Source organism: Corythoichthys intestinalis, chromosome 4 (genome assembly GCF_030265065.1).
Source record: "Corythoichthys intestinalis isolate RoL2023-P3 chromosome 4, ASM3026506v1, whole genome shotgun sequence".
Taxonomy (NCBI): Eukaryota; Metazoa; Chordata; class Actinopteri; order Syngnathiformes; family Syngnathidae; genus Corythoichthys; species Corythoichthys intestinalis.
The window spans coordinates 48212065-48236646 of NC_080398.1; the positions used below are offsets into that span (position 1 = coordinate 48212065).

At 37.7% G+C, this 24582-nt stretch overlaps 1 protein-coding gene across 3 annotated transcripts in view; it reads right to left on the reverse strand.

Moving 5' to 3' along the window:
* Positions 1-631: 631 nt before the first annotated feature.
* mroh1 (maestro heat-like repeat family member 1) overlaps positions 632-24582 on the reverse strand; it is a 49117-nt gene continuing 25166 nt past the window's right edge. The window contains exons 23-45 of one of the 3 annotated variants that reach the window (XM_057834263.1): positions 24319-24345; positions 23273-23365; positions 22085-22164; positions 21703-21847; positions 20948-21043; positions 20283-20387; positions 20052-20187; positions 19608-19720; positions 19301-19453; positions 19138-19194; positions 18680-18777; positions 17275-17440; positions 17010-17179; positions 16780-16917; positions 13516-13630; positions 13261-13407; positions 13136-13202; positions 9544-9665; positions 9301-9450; positions 9093-9227; positions 5515-5617; positions 5340-5405; positions 632-1932 (exon numbers count right to left, since the gene is read on the reverse strand). In XM_057834263.1, the coding sequence (XP_057690246.1) occupies positions 1856-1932; positions 5340-5405; positions 5515-5617; positions 9093-9227; positions 9301-9450; positions 9544-9665; positions 13136-13202; positions 13261-13407; positions 13516-13630; positions 16780-16917; positions 17010-17179; positions 17275-17440; positions 18680-18777; positions 19138-19194; positions 19301-19453; positions 19608-19720; positions 20052-20187; positions 20283-20387; positions 20948-21043; positions 21703-21847; positions 22085-22164; positions 23273-23365; positions 24319-24345 (2559 nt within the window). In that variant the 3' untranslated portion in view covers positions 632-1855. Of the gene's footprint in view, positions 1933-5339; positions 5406-5514; positions 5618-9092; positions 9228-9300; positions 9451-9543; positions 9666-13135; positions 13203-13260; positions 13408-13515; positions 13631-16779; positions 16918-17009; positions 17180-17274; positions 17441-18679; positions 18778-19137; positions 19195-19300; positions 19454-19607; positions 19721-20051; positions 20188-20282; positions 20388-20947; positions 21044-21702; positions 21848-22084; positions 22165-23272; positions 23396-24318; positions 24346-24582 lie in introns of all 3 variants that reach the window. The other 2 variants (XM_057834260.1, XM_057834262.1) reach the window with 2 other exon arrangements.

Below are 24582 nucleotides of genomic sequence, written 5' to 3' on the forward strand. Positions count from 1 at the left end.
TTCTCTTTTGTGTTATTTCATTGCAAGGAAAAGAAATGAAGATTTTACTACCAAAGTATTGGAATTGCAATCATTTTCTGGGAGAAATTCAGCATTACCTGACTGAATTTCAGGGGTGCCAATACATTTGGCCAGTAGTGTAGTTGAATGTAAAAACTGCAATGTGTTTGACGGATGCTTGTCCGTTTGCTCGGTAGTGCCTAAGTGCCTTTGAGCAAGCACCATCTACGATCCTCAGCTCAAGTGGTGCAGCAATGTTTGATTGCCTCTTTCCCTCGGATCTATAGACGTCTGTTGGTTTTGATATGTAGGTTATACATTGTTGGTACTGCAACGTAGTATTTGTTTGGTTTTGATATGGATAAAATTGCACTTCAATCAGGCAACAAATCTGAACCTGCATACACGGGTTTTTGGGTTACCGTGGCATACTTAGTGTGAATTCAGGAAAGTTTTAAGTTGATGTTTATGGCTTTCTCCCTTAATACACATTGTGCTTACTCTTCAAATTGTGTATACAGATTATAGAGGCCGTAAACGCTTTCTCACACCACATTCGAACAGTGATCCATTTTTAATATGTGACAAGGAAAGTTTCCTTGTACAATGTTGAATGTGTTAAATGCACATTCTATAGTAAATATGAAAAGTCATATAATTATACTTTCATTTATTAATTGTTTCCAAACAATACAGAGTAATTTGATTTCCCATTTACACAAAAATTGTCTGACCCTGAATCCAGGAACAGCTGCTTACATTTACCAGTACTTAATACACTGTGGAGGGCCTAACATAAGTGATGGATGGGCTTGATGGAATGTTAAAACAACAACATATTTTTACCTTGTTTGTTTATTGTTATTAAAGGTAAAACTGCATATTTTAAAGTGCTCCAAAAATATAAAAAAATATTTATTTCTCTACTGAACCCCCAACTGCCATTTCATCAGATACAAGACTGACATACATTTAAATTGTGAACAATGACATGGAAGGGGGCTCGGGGGCATTAAAAAAAAAAAAAAAAAAAATTGCAAACAATGACATAGAGGGGGAAAGAAAAAAAAATAACTTTGTTACATAGAAAAAAGTGCGAATATGCTCTATAAGACATTTTGGCACAAATAGAAACAGGCTTCTCCTAACACAGATCGGAATACAAATTGGGCCATATTATTGCACTGCAGGATCAATTATGACTGGCTGCTGCTGTTTGTTCATGTGGCCTGTACCTGAAAAAATAAAGCTAAACTTATGGTCCACATCAGTCGAGTTGACACATTTATACTATTAGTCCTTTAGCCGTAACTGGGATATTGGTAAGCTGAAGCTACTACAAAACCAGGAGAGACCAAAATAACAAATAAAAATGAAAGTTAAGTGAATTCCATAATTGTTAGCAAAATATAAATTATTTAAAATAAAGACCCAGCACCCAGGCCAATATAAAGTACAATTTTGTGTTTGAAAATTTGAGTCATCCGTACAATATTTAAAGAAACTACATTTTTTTATTAATATAAACATAATATAAGAAATATATCGTGACAGGTATACAGTATGTAATTTCTACTCTAACTCTAATCTTTGGCTGCTAAAACAAAACAAAAAAAAAATAATTTCTATGAAGTGGCAAAACACTTATAAGGCTACATATATTTAAGTGCAAGTTTTATCTGTATGAGGTCATTAAAACAGTAAGTCTCCTTTAATTGCTTGAGGACTGCAGTTGCGTAAAAAATATACAACATATACACATAGCAACTAATAGCACGACTGATTTTAAAAATATTAGACTAATTCACATCGGCGTGTACATCACAACGACCTAACTGACATAGGGATGTTTGTGTCAGTGGAAATGTCCCATGGCCTCTGCTGCCTTCACTCTTACTACAGGGTCAGGATCTTGGAGTAGCATCACAAGACCTGTGGATGAATAGACAAAGATGAACACAATGAAAAACATTGTAATTCGAGATGTCTCGATACGGACCCCCCCCACGTTTTACCAACATTGATCTGATACCTATATTTCATTTAAAATTATGCAAACATTAATGCAACTGGTCTCCTGCTTGTACCTCTTTGACAAATGCTGTTTGCAAATGCTACAAAATGCCTTTTTACAATCACTGGTTAATATTAAAGATGCACCGATACCGGCAGGGGGGGGCGATCCTGGCCCGAAATGGTGCTATCGGTGTCGGCGAGTACCAACAAACAGGGCGCTGATACCGATTTAACGGCCCAGTATTATAACACTTGACCGCAGCCTTTTTTTCTCCTGACGCTCACTACACTGTCTGTTGTGATGACAGGTGATCACTTTGCATACGGTTATCGCTGCCTGCTCCAGACCAATGAGAGCGGGCCAATAGCCGCTCTTAATCAATGCCGGGCAGCTTTTTCATATGTAGGAAAAACAAACTACGAGAGGAAAATGCTGGCGGTGTGGAAATATTTTAGCTTCTAATGTCCGTCGAGTACAATGGCTGCATGCAAGATTTGCGGCCTGAAAGTTTCGAGAGGTGGAGTTAAATCCGCCGGTTTCAATACCTCGAATCGAAACTGATAAAACATTTGAAGACGAAACGTGAACGAACAGTTTAAGGCTACAACAGCAGCAATTGCTACCAAGAGAAACGGGGCTGGACTGGAGAAACAAACCTTGGTCAGCTCAATTTGTCTACTTTACTTTTAATATCTTTTACTGAAAGAAATGCAGCAGTAATTTGCACCTGCAAGTGCTGTACAAGCGAAGTAAGCTAAGCTAAGTGGCTAAGTGTATGTTGCTGCTGGTGCATAGAGAGGGAGGCTAACAGGGAAACAGGATGCTGTGGTCAATTATAATTACTTATAATTTCACGAAAGTTGCACTGTTTGGCCTTGGAAAGCAGAAACTCATTCATTGCATTTTTACTTTCTTACTGTTGGGCTAGTATTATACTTGTTTTAATTTCACGAATCTAGGACTATTTTGGCCACCCATACCAGGTATGCAATAAAAAGTTCAACTGGATTCATTTTGTATATATATATATATATATATATATATATATATATATATATATATATATATATATATATATATATATATATATATATATATATATATACACATATATATATAAATGGCGGAAAACACTGGCAAGACTGCTGAAAGCTGTTTCTGCTCTTGCACTCCTCTTTAAAAGAAACTGCTGTATTTTAAGCCAAAAGAACTGTTGTGTTTGATAGAACAATGTCTACATGCTGCCATAGCAGGTTCATGGCGCATTAAGCCCCCCGAACTATTTTTATTTTGCCTGTTTTACCCTGAAAACCCCCGTTTACAGATGTCGTGCAACCGCTTTTGTTTCAACACAGCCACACAACAAAGGTAATTATATACATTATTAAAAATATCCGTCATTTTTGGGTTAGAATCATTAATTGATGTCTAATATTCCTTTAAAAAAAAAAAAAAAACGACTTATAAAAATTATTCACTGGCATATTTTAAACTTTTAAACAAATGACGTCACAATGAAAAAAATGGTGTCTGTAAAAAAAGTCACGGATATCTACCTCATAACTATCGCTTAATTGTATTCTTTTGTTACGTTGTATTTTCTCCGATATGTTAGATGACGAATAATCGGTCCAAACAAAGAAAAATTAAAAAACAACGTTTAAAAGGGTAAATATATGAAAAAGAAAATCTCTACCACTCCTTGATGCCTGCGATTTCTGCATCGCGACCCTCGTTATATTACCATGTTTCACCCATAAAATCCCCCAAAAATCCAGCTGTGCCCATTCACAGCTGTGTCTTGACACTTAGTGATACATGGACAGGGGTGCACATAAGTGGTCCGCATGGGCGCATGCGTACAGGACGTAGACAAATGCGCTGGCCCTCAACGGCTTCCATACGCTTTTGCGTACCGATGGCTAAACACTGTATTTGCGGCGGACACGAGAAAATCACTTCTCAAAATGTCAAAGAGGCAGGCCCCACTGAGTAATTATTTCCGTGTCCCCCCCCCCCCGTCAAAAGACAGACAGACGACAGAGACGTCACCGGAGCTACCGGAAAAAAGGACTTTTGCTGAAAAGTGGCTGCAGGAGGTACCATGGCTAGAAGCAAATGATGCTCGCACGGAAATGTGGTGCAACATTTGCCGTGAGAATCCCAATGTCGTTAATAAGAGCAGCGCATTTTATGTAGGGTCAAAGAATTTTAGCCATCCAAACTTTGAAAAGCACGAAAAAAACAGAGCATGTGGCAATTAAGCAAACTATCGATGTCAGACAGGACACCACTCGCCCTATGGACAAGTGGCGGAAAAAAGCTATTGAAGAACAGCGCCATGCACTGACAAACGTGTTTTTGCTCGCATTTCACAAAGCTCAACATGCACGTTCAATGAGCTTTTATGAGGAGGACATCCCACTTTTACAAAGGCTTGGAGTTAAATGTGGGAGCCGCATATGAATGCCCTTTATTTTGAATAAGTGCTTTTATGTTTATTTCTTTACATTTCACTTCAAAGTAAAGGCAATTTTGTTGTGCCAGTTAATCAAGCGTTAATTGTTTATATAATTAATTAAAGGTAATTGGCTCTAAGTAAAGCTTGTCATAATTTTATCGCATCAGGCGGGTCGGCTCTCAAGCTCAATGAGGACCAAGTCACATCTCCAGGTCCTCCTCTGAGAACCTGGGCAAAAAAATATGTGCACCCCTGTACATGGAGTTTTTGGATTGAAACAAGGCAAGTACGCGATAATATCTCGTTAAAGTCATGGCGTCTGTAATTCTGCTCTCGCGTGTTCTCATCTCCAGATAGGGTTTTGCTCTTTAAAAAACATTAATTTTTTAAAAAATGCCCTCCTGTTCAAAATTTTTCTTCCGCCAGAAAATTGAGATTTTAAGCTTTCCAACGATGTATCACACATGCATATCGGACAATTTTGAAAGTTGGCCGAATTGGGGGTCTCAGAGCGGAACTTCAAATCACCGGAGTGTTTTCCGCCAAAAATATGTATTCAAACAAAGTGGTATCGGTATCTGCTGGTACTGCACAGCCAGGTATCGGTATCGGTGCAACACTAGTTACTATAGAGGTAGTCCCACTTAGCACGTTTGCCTGATTTACAGGGCAATGGCGCTGAAAACATACATTAAAACTGGATTGGATCTGATCTTTTAACCAAATCCAACCCTGTTTGATTCTCCAAAAATAGCTAAATCAGTCGACCATACCAATACAGACTATCAGATCAGGACAGCACTACATGTTAAGTATCCTGTTATCTAAAATATATATATATTTTTTTGTTTGTTTAATCACCCTTCGTAATGGTGCCCATGTTGAGATGAGAGTAATGCTCCTCTGGAAGGTTCCCCAATAGAAAGCCTAACAAACATACAGACGCAAAATATGAGTTGCAACTCAATGTAATTTCATTAAAACTGTTACATTTTGAGACTGACAATGCGCTATGACAAAACTGTTTATATCATACCTATAAACATGGCAGCTCCAGCTCGAACTTCAGACCAGTTGCTCTTGAAGAACTGCAGGACGGAGATGTGGTAGAAGTTCAGCATGCCAGGAAAATCCTGGATCTACAAAAGAAAAAAGAAAAAAAAAAAGGAAAAAAAATTAAATTGAAAAGCATATTATTGGGATAAAACAATACCTGGATTGCAAATACAGCAGATTGGGGAAAAAAATTGAGGGCCCCATTCTGTATATACATTTGATGAATATACATTTGATTTGTATGAATAAGTTCAGCCACTCCTGACATTTTCTATTATCTAAATCAATAAATCATTCAGTGTTTGGATCAGCTACTTTATTTAGATATATCAAGAACAAAAAAAGTAATAGTTTAAAAAAAAAAAAGAAAAGTAGTATTTCAGATTTGAAACTAGATTTAGAACATGTGCAATATGCAACAAAATTAAATTAGACACGTGGAAAAATTTGGGCACCCTTGTCATTTCGCTGATTTGAATACCTAACATCTTTGAACGGGTTACTTGGTAACCAAAATTGGCATGTGAGTTTATCATGCCTTGCACCTCAGATTTTTTCCATGCGATTATGAGAAAACTTATTCAAAGCAGCCCATTGCATGTTGTGTTTCTCTGAGTTTATAGTGAAGAGTGGCGACATGGTGGCCTCAAAACAGCTCTCAAATCACCTTGAATGAAAAGATGTTTGAAAATCATGGTTTAAAGCACGGTGTCCAAACCGGTCCTCAAGAGCTGCTGGGGGTCCTGGTTTTTGTTCCCACTGATCGAGCACAGACCGTTTAAGCAATGAGGTTTGTGCTAAAACAAGCAGCACCTGACTAAAATTAACTGATTACAATTGTAAGCCACCAGGTTGGTGCAAAGCTGTTTTGTTGGAAAGAAATCCAGCACAAACTGTTGCCCGATTTGGAATAGTTTGGGGACCACTGGTTTAAGGGAAGCAGTGTTGTTTTCATCAACGATAACCCTAACGGAAATATCTAGCCAACAAACACTTTTTTTTTTCATGACGATGACGAGACGATGTAGAACTAAAAATGTGTTTTAGGAGACTAAAACATAACTAGACGAATGCCAGTTTTCGTCTGACGAGACGACAACCAGAGGAAAAGGCGCAATAGTTTCCGTTACATGTTCACAATGTGTGATATTTTATATGTAGCTAGCCTGCATCGTAGCAGTGTCTGATTGTGTCACTCATTTGACGTGCTGTGCCCTCCAACCCCCAACTCGCCTCTCCTCTCAAGGCTTGCACACATGGTAAGATTTGTTTTCTTATCTTGGCCAGAGAGGAGATGCAATGTTGTTAGCCTTTATAGGTCTTTGCTGAGTGATCATCACACACTAAATTTAACTTTTAGCGTTAGCATTGTGTTTGCATTTGCACTTTTTTTTTTTTTTTTTTTTTGCATACATTTTGTGGCGTTTATAATTCATTGAAAATACTGTACCCTTTTCTTGCTGAGTGTGTATTATCGCCAAGTTGACGTTGTCCTTGTAGATGCTACAATATGTGCTCGTCTGTCTATGTTCATTCGAAATAGTTGGAATTCTTTTTTTTTTTTTTTTGGTTAATATTTTTTATTTCACAGACGAAAACATTTTTAGTAAACGTTGACCAAAACTTCATGAAATTAGTCTTAAATTTTCGTCAATAAAAACTGAATGAAGACAAACACATTTTGAAATGACTAAAATATGCCAAAAACAACACTGAGGGGAAGGCTACAAAAAACATCAGACATATAACCTATCAGTTTCTACTGTGAGGAACATAATGAGAATTGGAAGACAACGAACAGAATTCTTATTAAGGCCCAAAATTGCAGGCCAAGACCACGAAAGAACTGCAACATCATTTTTCTGCAGCATTTCTGTGCATTGCTCAACAATTCAGTGCACTTCGCACAAGGAGAAGCTGTACGGGAGGATGATGCGTAAGAAGCCTTTTCTGCACACATGGCACTGACAGACTCACTTGAAGTATGCAAAAGTACATTTAGATAAGCAAGCCTCATTTGGAAACAACTGTGGAACAAAGATTGGTTTATTTGGTTATAACGGGGTGTTAGGCATGGTGATAAAATAAGACTGCATTCCAAGAAAAGCACTTGCTACCCACAGTAAAATGTGGTGACAGATTCATTATGCTGTGTGGCTGTGTAGCCACTCCTGGTACTGGGAATCTTGTTAAAAATGAGGGTTGCGTCAATTCCACTCAATATCAACAGTTTCTTGAGAATAATGAGCAAAAAACAGTCATAATGTTGACACGACAGGGCTGGATATTTCAACAACACATCGACTCACAACATTGCTCAAACTCTTCTCTGGTATTCATTAGGGCTGTCAAACGATTAAACTTTTTTAACAGAGTTAATCACAGCTTAAAAATTAATCATAATTAATCGCAATTCAAACAATCTATAAAATATGCCATATTTTTCTGTAAATTATTGTTGGAATGGAAAAATAAGACAAGACGGATATATACCTTCAACATACGGTACATAAGTACTGTATTTGTTGATTATAACAATAAATCAACAAGATGGCATTAACATTAACATTCTGTTAAAGCAATCCATGGATAGAAAGACTTGTAGTTCTTAAAAGATAAATGTTAGTACAAGTTATAGACATTTTATATTAAAACCCCTCTTAATGTTTTCGTTTTAATAAAAATTGTAAAATTTTCAATCAAAAAATAAACTAGTAGCTCGCCATTGTTGATGTCAATAAGTACACAATTCTCATGGTGCTGAAATCCATAAAATCAGTCGCACCCAAGCGGCAGAATAGGGCGACAAAACACAAAAAAACACAAGTAACACGTGGACATCACACTGTGCTGTCATTTTAATCTGTTTGAGCGGGGCATGTGCATTAATTGCGTCAAATATTTTAACATGATTAATTTAAATAAATAATTACCGCCTGTTAACACGATAATTTTGACAGCCCTAGTATTCATGCAAAGGAGCCAAGTACAACAGTCTAGGACGGCCATCCCAGTCCCCAGGCCTGAATATCATAGAAAATCTGTGGGATTATCTGGACCGGGCTGTCGTTGCTCAGCAACCATCAGATTCAACTGAACTGGAAATGTTTTGCTAGGAGGAATAGAAATGGTCCAAAATACCCCCACACACAGTCCAGAAACTCACTGGAGGTCATAATGCCAAGAAGCTATAGTTTTGGCAAAAGGAAGATATACCAAATATTAATGTTTTTTTCTGGTGGGTACCCAAATTTAATTAAATTTTGTTTTAATTCATATTGCAAATCTATTAGTCCCATAAAATTGGTTTCACCTTTTTAAAATAGTACTCTGTCCGTAATTTTTTTGATATATAAAAATATAAAAAAGTTTCTAATCCAAACACCCAACGCTTTATAAATGAAAATAATGGAAATCTTCAGGGGTACCCAAACTTTCATTGTAACATTGTATTTTCTATTGCTCTAGTTAAAAGTGTGTGGAAAACCCGTACAGATCAGAACATGCAAATAATCTTTATTTCATCAATCCATTGACAGATTGGTCCGTCTGTCTTACCAGATACTTGGTGAGATCATTAATGAACTCGCCGTAGTGCAAGCTCTTGTCCTCATAGAGGTGGTTCTGAAACATGGTTGTGATCTGCTCCGAGCCCACCATTGGAGCGCATACACGCATCGCATATTTGCAAGCCTGAAAATAAAACATTTTCAGTCGAATAAATTGTTAAAATTGTCTAACAATCATGCCACACCATGTTTCTTACCTTGACCACATGTGGGTTTGGATCAACTAGGTGTAAAAGCAGGCTGACCAGGACGTTGTGGATCTGGTCCTTGAACACTGGCTCTCCAGACCCAAATTTGGACAGTTTTCCCATGAGATGAATGGAAGCACATCGAATCTCATCATTCTCCTGGATAGCCAAAATACATTGGCAAGTGTTATCATCTTTCTTCCTTAGAAAAACCACTCAGATGTGCAACTGGGACTGAGTTATTCATCTTACACTCTCTAAAAATGGCTTGATCTTCATGAAGATGTAAACCACCAGTAGGTGGACATTATTTTTGTCCAGGTAGAGAAGAACCTTTGACAAACCTGACATGGCCTCAAGTGTAATAAGTTTGCCTGTAAACAAGATCACACATTAAAAACTAACACAAAACAGCTACAGCAGGGTTTACCCTACAAATAAAATATCGTGGCGCACCGACACACAAAAATAACAGCCGCCACGTCTTGCAAAGAGTTTTTTTTTTAAAATTGAAAGATGGATTCTAATTTGTGATTTGTATAATTCAACAATACTTCTGTGCTGTCTATATATGCGCCAATGTGAGAAACTAGTTGACGTTTTGAAGTGCGTTGATGCCACCTGTCGGTCAAAATAATTCACTGCATCTATTTTGTGACAGTTTGGCTCACAAGTAGGGGTGCACGATATCCATTTTTTGATACCGATAACGATAACTTCTCAAGGCCGATACCGATACGATAACTGATAATACATGTATAATTTTTAAATGTATATTCATCTGAGTTTGTGAACACCTGTAGGTCAAAAATACTAGTGATGGATTCAGCATAGATTTGATTTTGACCTAACCAGAATTTTCATGATGACATTCACATTATTATAATGAACAAAACAAAAACAAGAACAGTTTTCACTTCAAATAAAGTGCCCATATTTATTTTTTCAAATGAATACAATTTGAGTCAGTCACAATCAGTCAATATCACTGACGATGTGTTACCCTGAAAAATGAGTAACAGTAACAAAACTTTGCATACTGGCAAAACAGGAGTGGAAACAAACTCACACATCCCAATCCACCGACAGTGCCAAAAAATATGATATATTATCGGGCCTATTAATAATGTTATCGGACTTATTGGAATGACGTCATAAGTCCTATTATTGGACCGATAATTATCGTGCACCTCTACTCACAAGTCATATACTTGCACAGTGCTGTGTCTATTGGTTGCATTGACACTCAAGAGGGCTTTCTGCTATGTTTCCGCCTCGGAAATATACAGTATGTCTTTAAGTATTTTACATTTGCAGTAACATATTGATGCGCAGTATATGCATACCTCTGTGGAGAAAATTCATATGTACAAAACTTCTTAAGTCTTGTTGTTGTATTATAGAAAGTCAGCCTACGCTTAAGGCTCGTAATAGCTCAAGCAAGTTATGATATCTACTGTATTTTTCGGACTATACGTCGCACCTGAGTATGAGTCGCACCAGCCAAAAAATGCGCAATGAAAAGGAAAAAAACATTTATAAGTCGCACCGGAGTATAAGTCGCATTTTTGGGGGGAAATTTATTTGATGGAATCCAGTACCAAGAACAGAAATGTCATCTTGAAAGGCAATTTAAAATACAATAGAGAACAACAGGCTGAATAGGTGTACGGTATGCTAACATTACATGACGCCGACCGGCTCGCGGGTATTAAAGCTCGACACAGCCCGAGCCCGATCAATTACCTTGATTTGCTTGCCCGAGCCCGAAAACCCCCCAAATGTTATGTTTTATTTATTGGCATGAGCCCGAAAAAAACAAAATTTTATGTTTTATTTGTGAGGACTCAGGAAGGAGGAAATGCGGGGATGCGATGTGTGGTTGCGTTTTGTGTGATCACGTTTGTGATAATGCCGGTACATATTTGCATAATGATAACAAATTAAAGCCTGTCTTTTGTAACAAATTCAAATTCAATAACAAAGTTAAACAAGACTGTAAGATGGATATTCAATAAACATTTATATCTTTTCTATTTGCGTGTCTGTTCTAAAAGGCGGATAGTGGATTTGACATTTATTTTAATCTTGAGTTGGCAGAAAAAAAAGTTTTTTCAATGTTTAAATAGTCTACATATTTTTATGATCATTATAAATGCATTTACACAACGAAATAACGCTGGAAAAGTTTGTTAAACATATTTCTCGTATGAGACCAGAGCGCCACATTCGTTTACATTCAGCGAAGCCGACACAGTTTTCCGTATAGCACCTTCAACAATCAATTTGAATTCTTTCCATATCCCACTCCTACCGTAGTTGTTTGCTTTTCAATTCCCTTCTTTAATTTGTTAGTCACTCCTAAAGCTGCTCCACAAAGGAAATACCAGGATGAGCGCGGGAGGGGAAGATTGAAAAGAGAGCGAGGCCACTGCGTTCACGTTTTCTGTTTTAGCCAAATTATTTATTACACTTAACATCCATACATTGTTTTAGTATATATATATGAATATATATTTATTTTTAAAAAGTTAGCGAGAGAGAAGTTGGTCCAACCCGACTGTACACAATAAAACATAGGTCGCTCCTGAGTATAAGACACACCCTCTGCCAAACTATTAAAAAAAAAAAAAAAACTTCGACTTATAGTCCGAAAAATATGGTATATAATAATTGTGCGTGTAAGTAAGTTGTAAAGTTTGTAGTGTATTGAATGTGTGTGTGTTTCACAATATAAAAACGAGTGACTTCACAAAAAGGCAAGAAAAGACCAGGCCTTGTGGTTTATTGAAGTGCATTCAGTGTTGGCTGGCTGTCAGGCAGTGCACAAGGAAACGTACTGTTTTGGGCAGTGCAATGTCTAAATGAATGGCTCACTATTCACTCACTATTCACTATTTACGAGAAGTCGTTTGAAATAGCACGCCAAATAAAAGTTGTTCCTCTACACGCTTTATTTTGAAAATCACATCGGTTCTCCCTGACTACGTTGGTGTGAAGTTGGAAATTGGGAGAAAAATCCACAGAAAGGTATTTCAAGTTAAAGAATGTAATTCTGGTTTAAGCCTGTGAAAACATTGACACTGGTTAAATTTCTTTATGGTGTGTTTGACCCGAATGTTGTCGTACTAGCATAGCATTTGTACATTGCTAATATCACTGGTTGTAATTTCAGATGAGTATTTTGAAGTATTAGGAAAAGACTTAAGTTGTCAACAGATGAGGGTCCCTTAACAGACGGACTATAATTGCTGTGGTAATGTTGTACGTATTAGGGCCAAATAAATTTAAAAAAAAAAATTAAAACGGACATAATGTAAAATGTAATCAGCTACGCATTTTTCGTGCATGTACCGTAGCTGAGAGCTATGACATTAGCCTGGCTAATTACATATTTGAAATAGATATTTGTTATGGTTCTTCTTGGAAAAAAATGAGATTTTTTTTTTTGTCTCATTTGTCATGATATGAATCAATTTCGCCGCAGCACGACATGTTAGGACTGTCCGACTCGTCCGATGTAGCCCACTGCCACCACAGCTCAAAAAATCGCAGCACGACATGTTAGGACTGTCCGACTCGTCCGATGTAGCCCACTGCCACCACAGCTCAAAAAAATCATAGGGAAACCCCGTACAGTGTGTAAACACTGGTATATTAAGTATCATATTTCAATATTGCATCCCTGGCTGTAGAAAATTATTGTCTGGAAGCATTGTTTTTTTAAAAAGACAGAACTTCGACCAAATTTAGAAAGTGAGTACCTGCATTAATTCAGAGAACAAGAAATAGCCATGCTACACTTGTACAGTGATAGAGTGATGCTGTCCAGCATGACAATTACCTGGGTCGTCTTTCTCCTCCATGCCTGAACTCATGGCCGCCAGTAGCTCTTTGGCATATTTATTTACCTGAAGAGAAAGAGAGGCAATCCGTAAACATGGTCTACATTTGTGTTTGCGTGCATACCTTTTCAGGTGATCCGACAGCTATGTTTCCAAGACCCCGCACGGCCAGCATGCGGACAGTACAGCAAGGATCTGATATCCGTTCCATCATATTGTTCATTAACACGTCAATAAACATCAACTCTGTAGCCACGTGATGGTTCAAGAGCTAGTAAAGAAGAGAATATTGTCAAAAAAAAAATCAAAGCATCACTTTGTGACTTGTAAAAGATTTCACATAAAAAGTACATTTGGGATAGTAATCACAAGCTGTCACCTCAGAGAAAAAAGCTGTGACGGTGATGCGCTGACACTCATAGATGTTGTTCAAGGAAGGGCATAAACACTCAACAATAGCAGGCAACCTGGGACCAGCATGTTTTGCCATCGCCCTGTTGCCAAGAGAAACACACCTTGGGCAAAGGGATGTAAAGCATTGAAGGAAAATGGCGAAAAGAACCTAATTCATGAGACAACAACCAATTTTCATGTATTATTCTGATGAAACAAGTATGATTAAAAGGTTGTAGTCGTAATAAATGAAACATGTACAGTAGTACCATAAGCAGTCAGAAAACAGCCTCAATATTACAGTTTTGTTCAGAATAATCACAGTGTGTTTGGAAAACGAAAACTGGAGGCAGATGAATATCTATGTTCTGTTGAAGCATTTTGATCAAGTGGAATTCTTATGCATACTTTCAAACCTGAACATACAAAAAATGACTTTAGGTTTTTACTTTCAGATGTCGCCACAAGCAAGTCACTTTGGCCCTTCCTGACACAACTCACCCATTTTTACCTGGGCTTGGAACAGACAGTGCTTATGTATTGGGGCACTAACCGGAAATCAAACCTTTACTACTACCTGTACGGCCCTAAACTGGTTGTAGACTAATGTTTTATTGTTCATAACTCAAATGGCTTCCATTGTTAGATGAAACAGGTCTACTCAAAAAATGAACTGGTTTTATATTGACCATACAGTGACTTTGACAAACTACCACTTACAACACAAACTTAGGAAACAGATCAACACTCTTTATTTCCAGTGTTGTCAGTAACTGTAATTTGATTACTTAAAATAAACTTTAATCAGATTACTGGTTTGGAATAGTGCCTGTGCGTTACCATTTTGTGATTGCCTCATAATGTACGTAGAATGAAGAATACTGTTGTCATATTCGAAGAGCATTTCAAATAGAAAGGTTGTTCTTGAGTTTGGGAGTCACATCACATGTCACGTTTTCTAATTGGAGGACAAAAAAAACAGGTCACGTGTATTACCATGCTATCTGCGGCGGCCAAAACAATATAGCCAAGCTACCCTGTCAGGATGCAATGAAAGATGCAACAGAGATACTACAAATGGCTGCATTTTCTCACTGGAAATACAGCCATTACATCAGTTTTTATGTCCAGTAAAGATGACAAAAATCTCTCTGTGTGTTGCAAACTTTTGTGCTGGCTCAAAAAGACTGTCGACCGCTAAAAACTCCACATCCAATTCAAGGAACCACTTGGAATTACAGCACAGCGCTATACAACTCGAAGTACAGCCTACAGGTAAAGAGGGCACTTCTATAGTTTGTAACCAGCCTTTGCATACATTTTATAGTTACAATTTGTAGTCGTGGGCGGGGGAGCAAAACATGTTGATGGACACACCTCATTATTTGTGCGTTTTCTCTACTGTTTACATTGTAAATTCTCCCTGAAGATATCAACACAATGAGTGAACATATGGAATTATGTACTAAAAGTGAAATAACTGAAAACAGGTTTTATATTCTACTTTTTTCAAATTATCCACTCTTTGCGCGAATTACTTTTTTGCACACTTTTGTCACTTCAATATAGACACCTGAAAAGGTTTTCACTTCACAGGTATGCCTTATCAGGGTTAATAAGTGGAATTTGTTGCCTTTTCAATGGGGTGTGAGGTGTATCCAAACTTTTGGCCTGTACTGTATATACGGTATATACATCTTGACACTGTTCGTGTTCAATCCTTGGTTCAAGCTCAGTTGTTGAAGCTTTCAAAAGCTTAGCTTTAAAGAAATTCTAAATATCCATCTTGCCTCAGCTGTAGTTTTGGCTAAGCAAAGCAAAGGACCGTCTCTCAGGTCATAAGATCTGTTCGAAAAATAATTTGGACCAGTTATGAAATCCTTTGAAGGATTCTTGTTCATTTCGTTCATTTTTGTTGTTGGTTTTATTCATTTACAACTTTTATAGACAACATTTTACCAGCTAGGTATTTATTTTAAAGGGGAAGTTCAGAATTTTTGACATTAGACTTAATCTTCAAGTTAGCAGGGGTTTAATTAGTCGTTGGAGTTGATTTGAACAAATTCCTTGCAGTTTGTCAGTTATTTGTTAGTTTCAGGAGTGGCTAAGCTAACGCAAGTCAATGGTGGTTGAAATCAACTCCATTGACCAATTAAAACCCCGCTAACTTGAAGATCAAGCCTTATGTGAAAAATTCAATTACCGTATTGGCCCGAATATAAGACGGCCCTAATTATGAGACGACCCACTCTTTTTCAAGACTCAAGTTTGAAAAAAAGACTTTGTGAACACCAAATTTATTTTTATACACAGAAAATTACAGTACATCAGAAACAAATGATTATAACAATATATTTGAGAGAAAAATCACGTTATTTTGCCTCATTCAAATCTTAATATCTGAACATTTAAATATGTAAACTGAAATGAATGACTTCTGGTTTTTGAAATGTAAATAAACTAATCTATTGTGATAAAACAACAAAAGTGCAATAACTGCATTAACCATCGAAGTGAAGTCTAACTGTGTAGACTTGAAACAAATCTGAAGAAGGAAAAACATTGCAATAAAATAATGCAAACTGGTTAAAGTTGAGAGTAGCTGAGATCTGTCATGACAGAACATCACTTCAATGATATCTGGCGCCATCTAGCGTCGTGAATGGGTATAATGTATAGACCTCCAATATAAGACAACCTCCACTTTTTCAGTCTTATTTCAATGCAAAAAACACCATCTTATATTCGGGCCAATACGGTACATGCGATGAAATTTTTTCTGTTGTCATTCTTATGATGAGGCAGGAAAGGGAGATAAATGGGTAAAAAGTAACTGATAAATTACTTTTGAAGTAACTTAGTTACTTTGATAATAAAGTAATCAGTAAGGTAACTAGATTAGTTTGAGGCGTAATCAGTAATTGGTAATTAAATTACCTTTTCAAGTAATCTTTGACAAAACTAGTTATTTCATAAATTACCTTATTGGCTGCCACTGATGGAGATATATGTCCAATACATTTGGACTGAGAGGGCTGACAGCGATCAATCATTGCCAGCACTCACAGTCTAAATGGACTGGACGTCTATCACCTGCAATGGCACTGAAATATTCAATGCCATCCCGTACGTGTTCAAATGAATCTGACGTCTATCACTGTCATTGGCATTGGATGAGTTAATTAATGCCAAAAGATAATTACATTTACCTGATATATTATAGAGATACAATGCATTTAGTTGACAGTACCTTGCTAGTAGCGTTACTCCAGTGTTATGTGTGCTCTGTTCCTTCATTGCATCCCAGGCTTTATCCTCATCCAGTCTTTTTAACACCTCATCTAATTGAGCTCTTGCAAGCAGGATTCTCAATGCATCAGCCGCAACTCTGGACACACAATAGAGAATTACATCAGACAAGAGGAAGAAACAAATCTTTGTGACATAGGCGTCACAGATAAAGACGACAAACATGCTAACCCTGCAACGTGGATGGCGGCAGTGCGTTTGGTGTTGATATCCTTTGGTGCCGAGACGCCGACACTTCCTGCCATTCGGACAATGAGACAGGCAAAGAGCTGAGGAAACTTGCTGAGCGCTGGCTCTTGACACTGGCCGTTTAATAACAAATCCTTAAGACCACATGTCATCTAAATTTAAAAAAAGCACCGATACAAACAATTGTGACAGTCTTGTAGCCTACTGTAATAACGAGATGGCAGCGGAAAGTGCGTTTGTCACTTACAGCAAGTGGCTTATGCGTAGCCACTTTGGTTGTTCCTCCTCTGATCATGGACTCTTTCTTGTCCACGTAGGGCGCCATGACAGCAAGTTTCTCCATCACCATCTCTATGATTTGACTGGCCACAATGGGGTCTGCTCCCAGAGCCATCCACATCTCACTGGTCCAGCTGAAAAGATAGGAACGAGAACTAGAAAGTGCATTCAAATAGATAGTCTAACACAGGGGTCGGCAACCTATGACACGCGTGTCAGCACTGGCACGCAAAGGGTTAACCAGTGACACGCAAGCACATGGCAAAATAAAAATAAAAATGCGCCTTTTTACCTGAAATTAAGACATTTTCAGTTGCGCGCCCTGTTACTTAGGGGCTTTACAGGAGCGCCCCTCCCACCCCCTCTGCCTATGGCGTTATGGGCGAGCAATAATGGATTTTGAGCACACCTCCAGCTCTTCCTCAATTTCTCGACTCCTGCGCTCGTCTTTTTTTTTTTCTCTGCGCACTTAATTCAGCACAGGCTACTAACGTGTCACGAAGCCAACCAATCAGAGAGCTGGGGGAAGTACACTGTGTTACCAATCTGCACTTTTGGTAATTGCGCTGCTTTCATCTCCGCACCGTAGTGTGGAGTGGACCGCCGATTAGCGTGGCTTGTTGTCGTCGAATCGTCTGGTGCTTACTTCGGAGAGGTGGCGATGTGTATAAAAACACAGTGATGTGTTGGATGGCTTTTTGCTGGAGACTTTTATTAACAAAACAAAAACCAGCGGGGGACACAGCCCCTTTTTACGACGCTCTCCGCGTTGTGTGTCGCACAATACTGTAAGTGTCAAACGCCACTACGAGACAAAACATGAAAATTAATGGAAAACAGGGCAAGGGATCACATTAAGGTAGGCATCTTTTATATTTGCAATATAAAATCGAAGTTTTAAGTTGCTAATGAACAAGACAAAATGTAAGAGTCGGCTGTTCTGACAGCTCCGTACTGTGTAAGAGACCTGCACTGAGAATCACACCTGTTCCCCTTTTCCTGCTGGGGTGTGCGTAATATGTTTACATAAGATGATACTGCTGTACAGCATTTATTATCGTTGCACTTATTTTCAAGCTTTGATTTTTCTACAATATGCATTTATTTTTTAGTTAATTGATCAAGAAGAATGGTAGTTATACGGTTTCAATTCATGTCCATGTTGTTTTGCTAGGAGTAAAATTACAGCTGTGTTGGATATATAAAATTCGGATGTGCGTCATTAATCTTATTTTGGCACATTGATTGACAAGAAATTTGAAAGTGGCACGCCCCACTAAAAAGGTTGCTGAAACCTGGTCTAACACAATAGGTTTTCAATGAGTGAATGGGTAGTGTCCAAATGTCAAAGAAATTACGGCAACATTGTATACCTGTCATATGGAAGTGGTTGCTCTACCAACGTGTTCACAACGATCTGGAGATGCTGAGAGGCCATTATTAGTACCGTCTGACCAACTGCCACTCTCACCTAATAAAAGTACAAAAGCTTTTACCGCATCATTACGCATGAAACAACAGTGCATAACTTTGTTGACACGCCAAACATGAAGACAGTACTATCATAATTTTCGGAGCGCGAGCCGCACCCGACTATAAGCCACAAGCGCCAAATTTTACAAGGAAGGAGTACACATTGAATTATAGGATATTTACACCCAATGACATGCATGTCATTAGCCTGTAAGAATCCATGAATAAGTTCCACTGGACTATAAACCGCAGGGTTCAAAGCACGGGGAAAAGGTAGAAGCTTATAGTTAGAAAATTACAGTAAATACTATGCAATAAAAGCTAAGATTTACAGTTGTTTGGCATTTTTTTGCCCTACCTGCTCCTCGGCGATGCTCTGTAGCTGAACGTGAAGAACCTCCAGCATCTCTGGTACCTGGCACAAATCAATTGAAAACGATGTAAGACAAAAGCCATTTCATAGAAAGCAACAAGCAGTGTGTAGCAATCAAGGGAAAGCAACATTTAAGCATTAGTGCTACCATTTCTTGTAGTCCACCACCTCTGTTCTTTAGCAATGTGTTCAAGATGACCGCTGAAGCTCTGCAACAGTTTGTCTGACTGTCAACAAGCCCCTCAAACAACATGAACACCAATGTGGTCATTTGCTGCTGAGGCAGACGCTTACTCATCACCTGACGTGTATGAGGAAAATATTCAGTGACAGCACAAGTTGTTACATTCACTTGCATTTTAATGAAGTTACATGCTCTAGTATGTGAAGATGTAGATTCAATTCAAAAGATGTTTGACCTGTTATCGTCTGTCACTCAGAACAAAATGTTGTACCTTGGTGAGCTCAGAGCAGGTCTTGTAAAGAATTGAATGGTCAGGGTTTTCCAGTTGGATTTTAAGAAGCAATAGACCCTCCACAGCATCATCTTTATAGTCGAGAGCGAAACCTGCATTTTAGATTCGTAAAGACAAATTATTACCATTACATTAACTATTATAGTAGATGCAGAATATGTCATAAACTGTATCGACAAGGGTGCAAGACTTTAAAAGGCAAGCATACATTCAACCAAATCTACGACTACTGTACACCTTAGTTCTACTTGAATTTTAAATATTTATTGGACTGAAAATTAGCTGGCAGCCTAAATTCCTTTTAGCTGTTATAGTCAGTGACCCAGTCATTTCTGGCCGTGTATGTCAACTTAAAACTAAAGAAAGTTTTGAAAACTAAACAGCAAATGTTCTGTCACAAGACATAGGACAAGCAGTATTCACCTTCGTAGCGTAGTTGAATAGAAAGCAATATGTATAAACAGTCGATGGCAGTGAAGCGGACTGCAAAGTAAGGGTCTGAGCAACGTGGAGACAGTCGACCCAGGAGAGCTCCAAGGTTATGGAAGGACACCACGTTCTAAACAAGGGTGCACGTGACATAAGTCTCAATTACACGAAATGAAACCTATTTTCGAATTCAGTAAATCAAGAAAGCAGTCTGCATGTGTTCACCTTTACTGTCATGTTTTCCAGATAGTGAGTCAGCATGTGAGCAGTGGCTGAGATAGCTCGCTTTCTTTCATGGTCTTGTGTCGAGGTCAACCAGCATTCAACGTGCTGCATAGGACAGAACAACATGCTCATGACAGATGAAAGCACAATGGAGGAGAATGTGAACATCATTGTTTTAACCAGATGGAATTATTTGTAGGCTGGAAAGATATGTTTGGTATAATGATTGTTTTTGGTAATTTACTGGGAGCCGTGCAATATCCAAGAAATTCAGGTTTTAAATGAAATGGGAAAATGACCACAAAAACAAAATCGTTTGTTTTCTTCTCTGTATAGTACATAATAGAGTACTGGTAATTGATTTCATTCATAAAGTTCTTTTTAACTCAACTTAAGTCAACTTTGGATGTTAATTGGACACATTTAAAATAATTTAAGACAAATTGCTGCAGTGTAGTTTTAGCAGATCAGACGATAGTACTATCAGGATTTGCAATGTATGCATTCCTTGTGTATTTAACATACATGACCAATAAAGGCAATTCTGGTTTGTCACAAAACAGCATATTTACAGTATGGCACTCACCAAGATATGAAAACCTAATAATCATAATCTATCCTGAGGACAGTGAATCAATATGAGAAACTAAAAATTCGAGTCCTACCTTGAATACACTCTGTAAACTATCAGGCGTAGGATCATTGGCGAGCACACTACTCAGTAACTCGTGCAGTGAAGATATTGTGTCTTTGTACAAGGCCTGCACACATGATGTATTGGTTTCATTATCAACAGGTATATCCCGATCGCATATTTTTGCACCAGAGTCCGGGTCACCTTATTTTGAGAATCTGCCGATACAGAGTCCTGATCAGATACCCCCAAAAAAGTTTTGTCGTTTTGCCTCCATAATGTAAATATTTTTAAAACAAGAATAACATAGAAAATCCTTGTCTTTATTATCGTAAATGCTTCATTGAGTGAGTCAACTCAACAGCCTCTCACTTACACAATGAGTTGCCACAGCACACTACCACAAGTGTGTAACAAGCTAAACGAAGATTGACACATCTGCGCCTTAGATCGTAAAGCTGGCAAGATCAAAGCTGCAAACCTGTCAATCATTGTTTACTTTAACTAGCAAACTCGAGTGCAATGCTGACCAAGAAAAGCTGCAGGAGGTAGAGTGAGAGGCTGTAAGAGCATGAAGCAAAAAAGACAAAAACAAATATATGTTATAAATTAAACGCATCACCCTTTTCACCCAATTTCGGTCCTCTGAAAAATCGAGCGATCAGCCCGATTTCCGATCACGTGATCGCATCGGGACATCCCTAATCATCAATATGATTTGATAAAAATGTAGTACAAATTCAAGATTGTTTGCAATTTATATAAGTGAACATGTGCTTGATTCACCTTTCTTTGTTTAGGGTCTAATACTTCATCATCTTTCGTCGTTTTCTCCGGAGTGTGTGTCTCAGGTGGCAGAGAGAACACACTATTCACACAGACCTTCAGCAAGTCAAAACTTTCATTCTCACTCAGTGGTGGGTCAAGAGGCCTGAAGCATTTTAAGGTCAAAGGAAAAAACACTAGGCAATGAAATGACAGCCACTTATAAAAGCATAGAAAATAGCTCTGTTTTGAAATGAGTGGTAAAAAATTAAACTCGTAAAATTAACCTCACAGAAGCACGTTTTAGTTAGCCAAAATCTCAAACAGTCACAGTCACAGAACTGTTTGTTGAGGAACAAATGTTTGTAGCACTGAATACAACAACTTGTCACCTTGAGGATACATTAGGTTGGCACAAGTGCTCATGACAAGGTGGCGCACAGGGGTCCGAAGTGCATCAGACGGCTCTGCCTTTATAAAATCCTTTCCAAAGAAAAGAAAAAAAAAGACAATAATCAATATATATATATATATATATATATATATATATATACAGTAATGTGCAAAAGTTTTAGGCAGGACACCTGCCTAAAACTTTTGCACAGTACTGTATATTTTTATTATATTATGTATATACAGGATACACTGTATGTATATGTTTTCCCCAAGTGGAAGCTTCCATGATCCTAATAAATTTAATAATAAAAAAAAATATATATATATATATATGAATAAGCACATCGGTATTACTTAATAATACAGTGAGCCCTCGTTTTTCGCAGTTAATGGGGACCAGAACCCGCCGCGATAAGTGAAAAACCGCGAAGTAGCGCCCCCCCACGCCCCCCCCAAAAAATTGTGTGTTCAATGTATTTTGTCAGATTTATCATTGGAAAAAGATACATATTAGAGGACAAACAAGACATGTTTTTCACCTTTTGCTCCAAGGTATAATAAAACAAAAACTTTCATGTATGTACGTATGTATACTTTTTTTTCTTAATAAATAGTTTTGAAGAATTTAAATGTAATAATTTTAACATGTTACTGTCCCACAGAATTATTTTAAAACAAGAAGAAAAAATGAAGACGTCCAATCCATTTAAAAAAAAGAAAATAATTCTTGTCTTTATTAAATGTTTCATTAAGTGAGTCCGCTCTAGCAGCTCACTCACACACAATGAGTTGCCACAGCAACTTTTTAACAAGTTAAATGATGATTGTCGCATGCGGCGCTTTGAAGGTCCAGTCTCTGGCAAGATCAAAGTTTAAAAGCCTGTCAATCATCATCTTCTTTAATAAGTGAATCCAGTTCACTCTCTGACAAACAAACAGCAGGGAGAGGGATGGAGGAGAGTGAGACTACGCGATCGGATCGGAAAAGCTCTTCTGTATTTACTTACTTATTTTTTAATTGAAAAAAAAATCTGCGATGGACTGAGGGTGCAGTTTGAAGCGCGAAGTAGCGAGGGATCACCGTAATTGCTTTCCAGTTGGCAGGATTAGTTTATAATGATAGTATAGCCCACTCAACTGTCAGGCGCACTAAGCATTTATTTGATGAAGCAAATCAAAAGCACGGATCTCTCACCTGCATAACGGCAATAAGCTCTTGTTTGCGGGAGAAGACGTAGCCTTGTTTCTTCACACATTCACTGATAGCTTTGGCAACAAGGCCAACACTCTGGATCAAACTCAGTTTCATTGTCAAATCCTAACATTTGGCCACAAACAAACACACAATTGCAAGTACACAGAATGTATGGACATAAGAGAAAGCAAGGTGAGAGGACACAAACATCACAACATTCGGTTTACATATTTAAATATGACAATTCTGAAGAGTGAAACGCTCATGCCACCACAAAAAGCCTTTATATTGTGGCAAAGAGCAAAGCACGAGTAAACACTACAATCAAAAGCAATTTTAAACAATTTAAACGTTAACACTGAGCCACCATTTATGTGGGAAAAAGAGATTAAATCAGTGTTGATGAGAGGTAAATTTTGACAGCCACAACAGGCCGGTCTGTTCAAGAAGGTGACAGACCCATTTGAAGCCAAAACACATAACCAAGAAGCAAGAAGTTAAAAAAAAAAAAAAAAATTAATTAATCAAAAAAATAAAATAGAATGAAAAGTAATCTGATCAGCATTCATGGAATAGTCAACAAAATCAAATCTTAAATTTTACACGTTGAAAAGCTATTTAATTTGAATGACAAGCGATCACAATGTTAAACACGCATTGAAAGCAGCGATACTGCTCTTGCTTATTGATAGCAATCCATGAATGATGCCAGAAATAGTAAAAAACGTACTCATTTAGTGTTAGATTTACTTTTAGAGAGCAATTGGGCAAGATTTAAAAGCAAAACGTGAAGCACTTCAGCCACAAAAATGCCCCAAAATGAAATACTTGGTGTAAGAGTTGAAACATTAGTTAAAAGTTGGCCAGTGAAAATGTTTTATGCAAGAAAGGTTTTCTGAACTTTTAGGTTTTAAGGTAAGATTCCAAAGACAGCATCACCGCAAACATGGACCAGAAAGGAGGAAAAGAGACCAGGAAAACAGGAAACCGTTAACTAAGAAGTTTGACAGATAATTGCAACAGCCCTTCTATCCCTGTGTCGATACCTTTGTCTCTACTTTAATGCCCAGAACCTGTATGAAATAGGCAATATAGACACAAGCCCAAATATGAATATTACTACTGAAACCCAAAATGAAAAACTGCAACCTACAAAATACATCCATAAGATTTTCTAGTACTGTCACACAATAACTGATGTTAGCAGATAAAAATTTCACAGCAGTATTTTCCATTTCTACCTCTGCATTATTAATCCCTGCATATGCCCATTGTGAGTATAATAAATGATTCAACACACATAAAAAAAG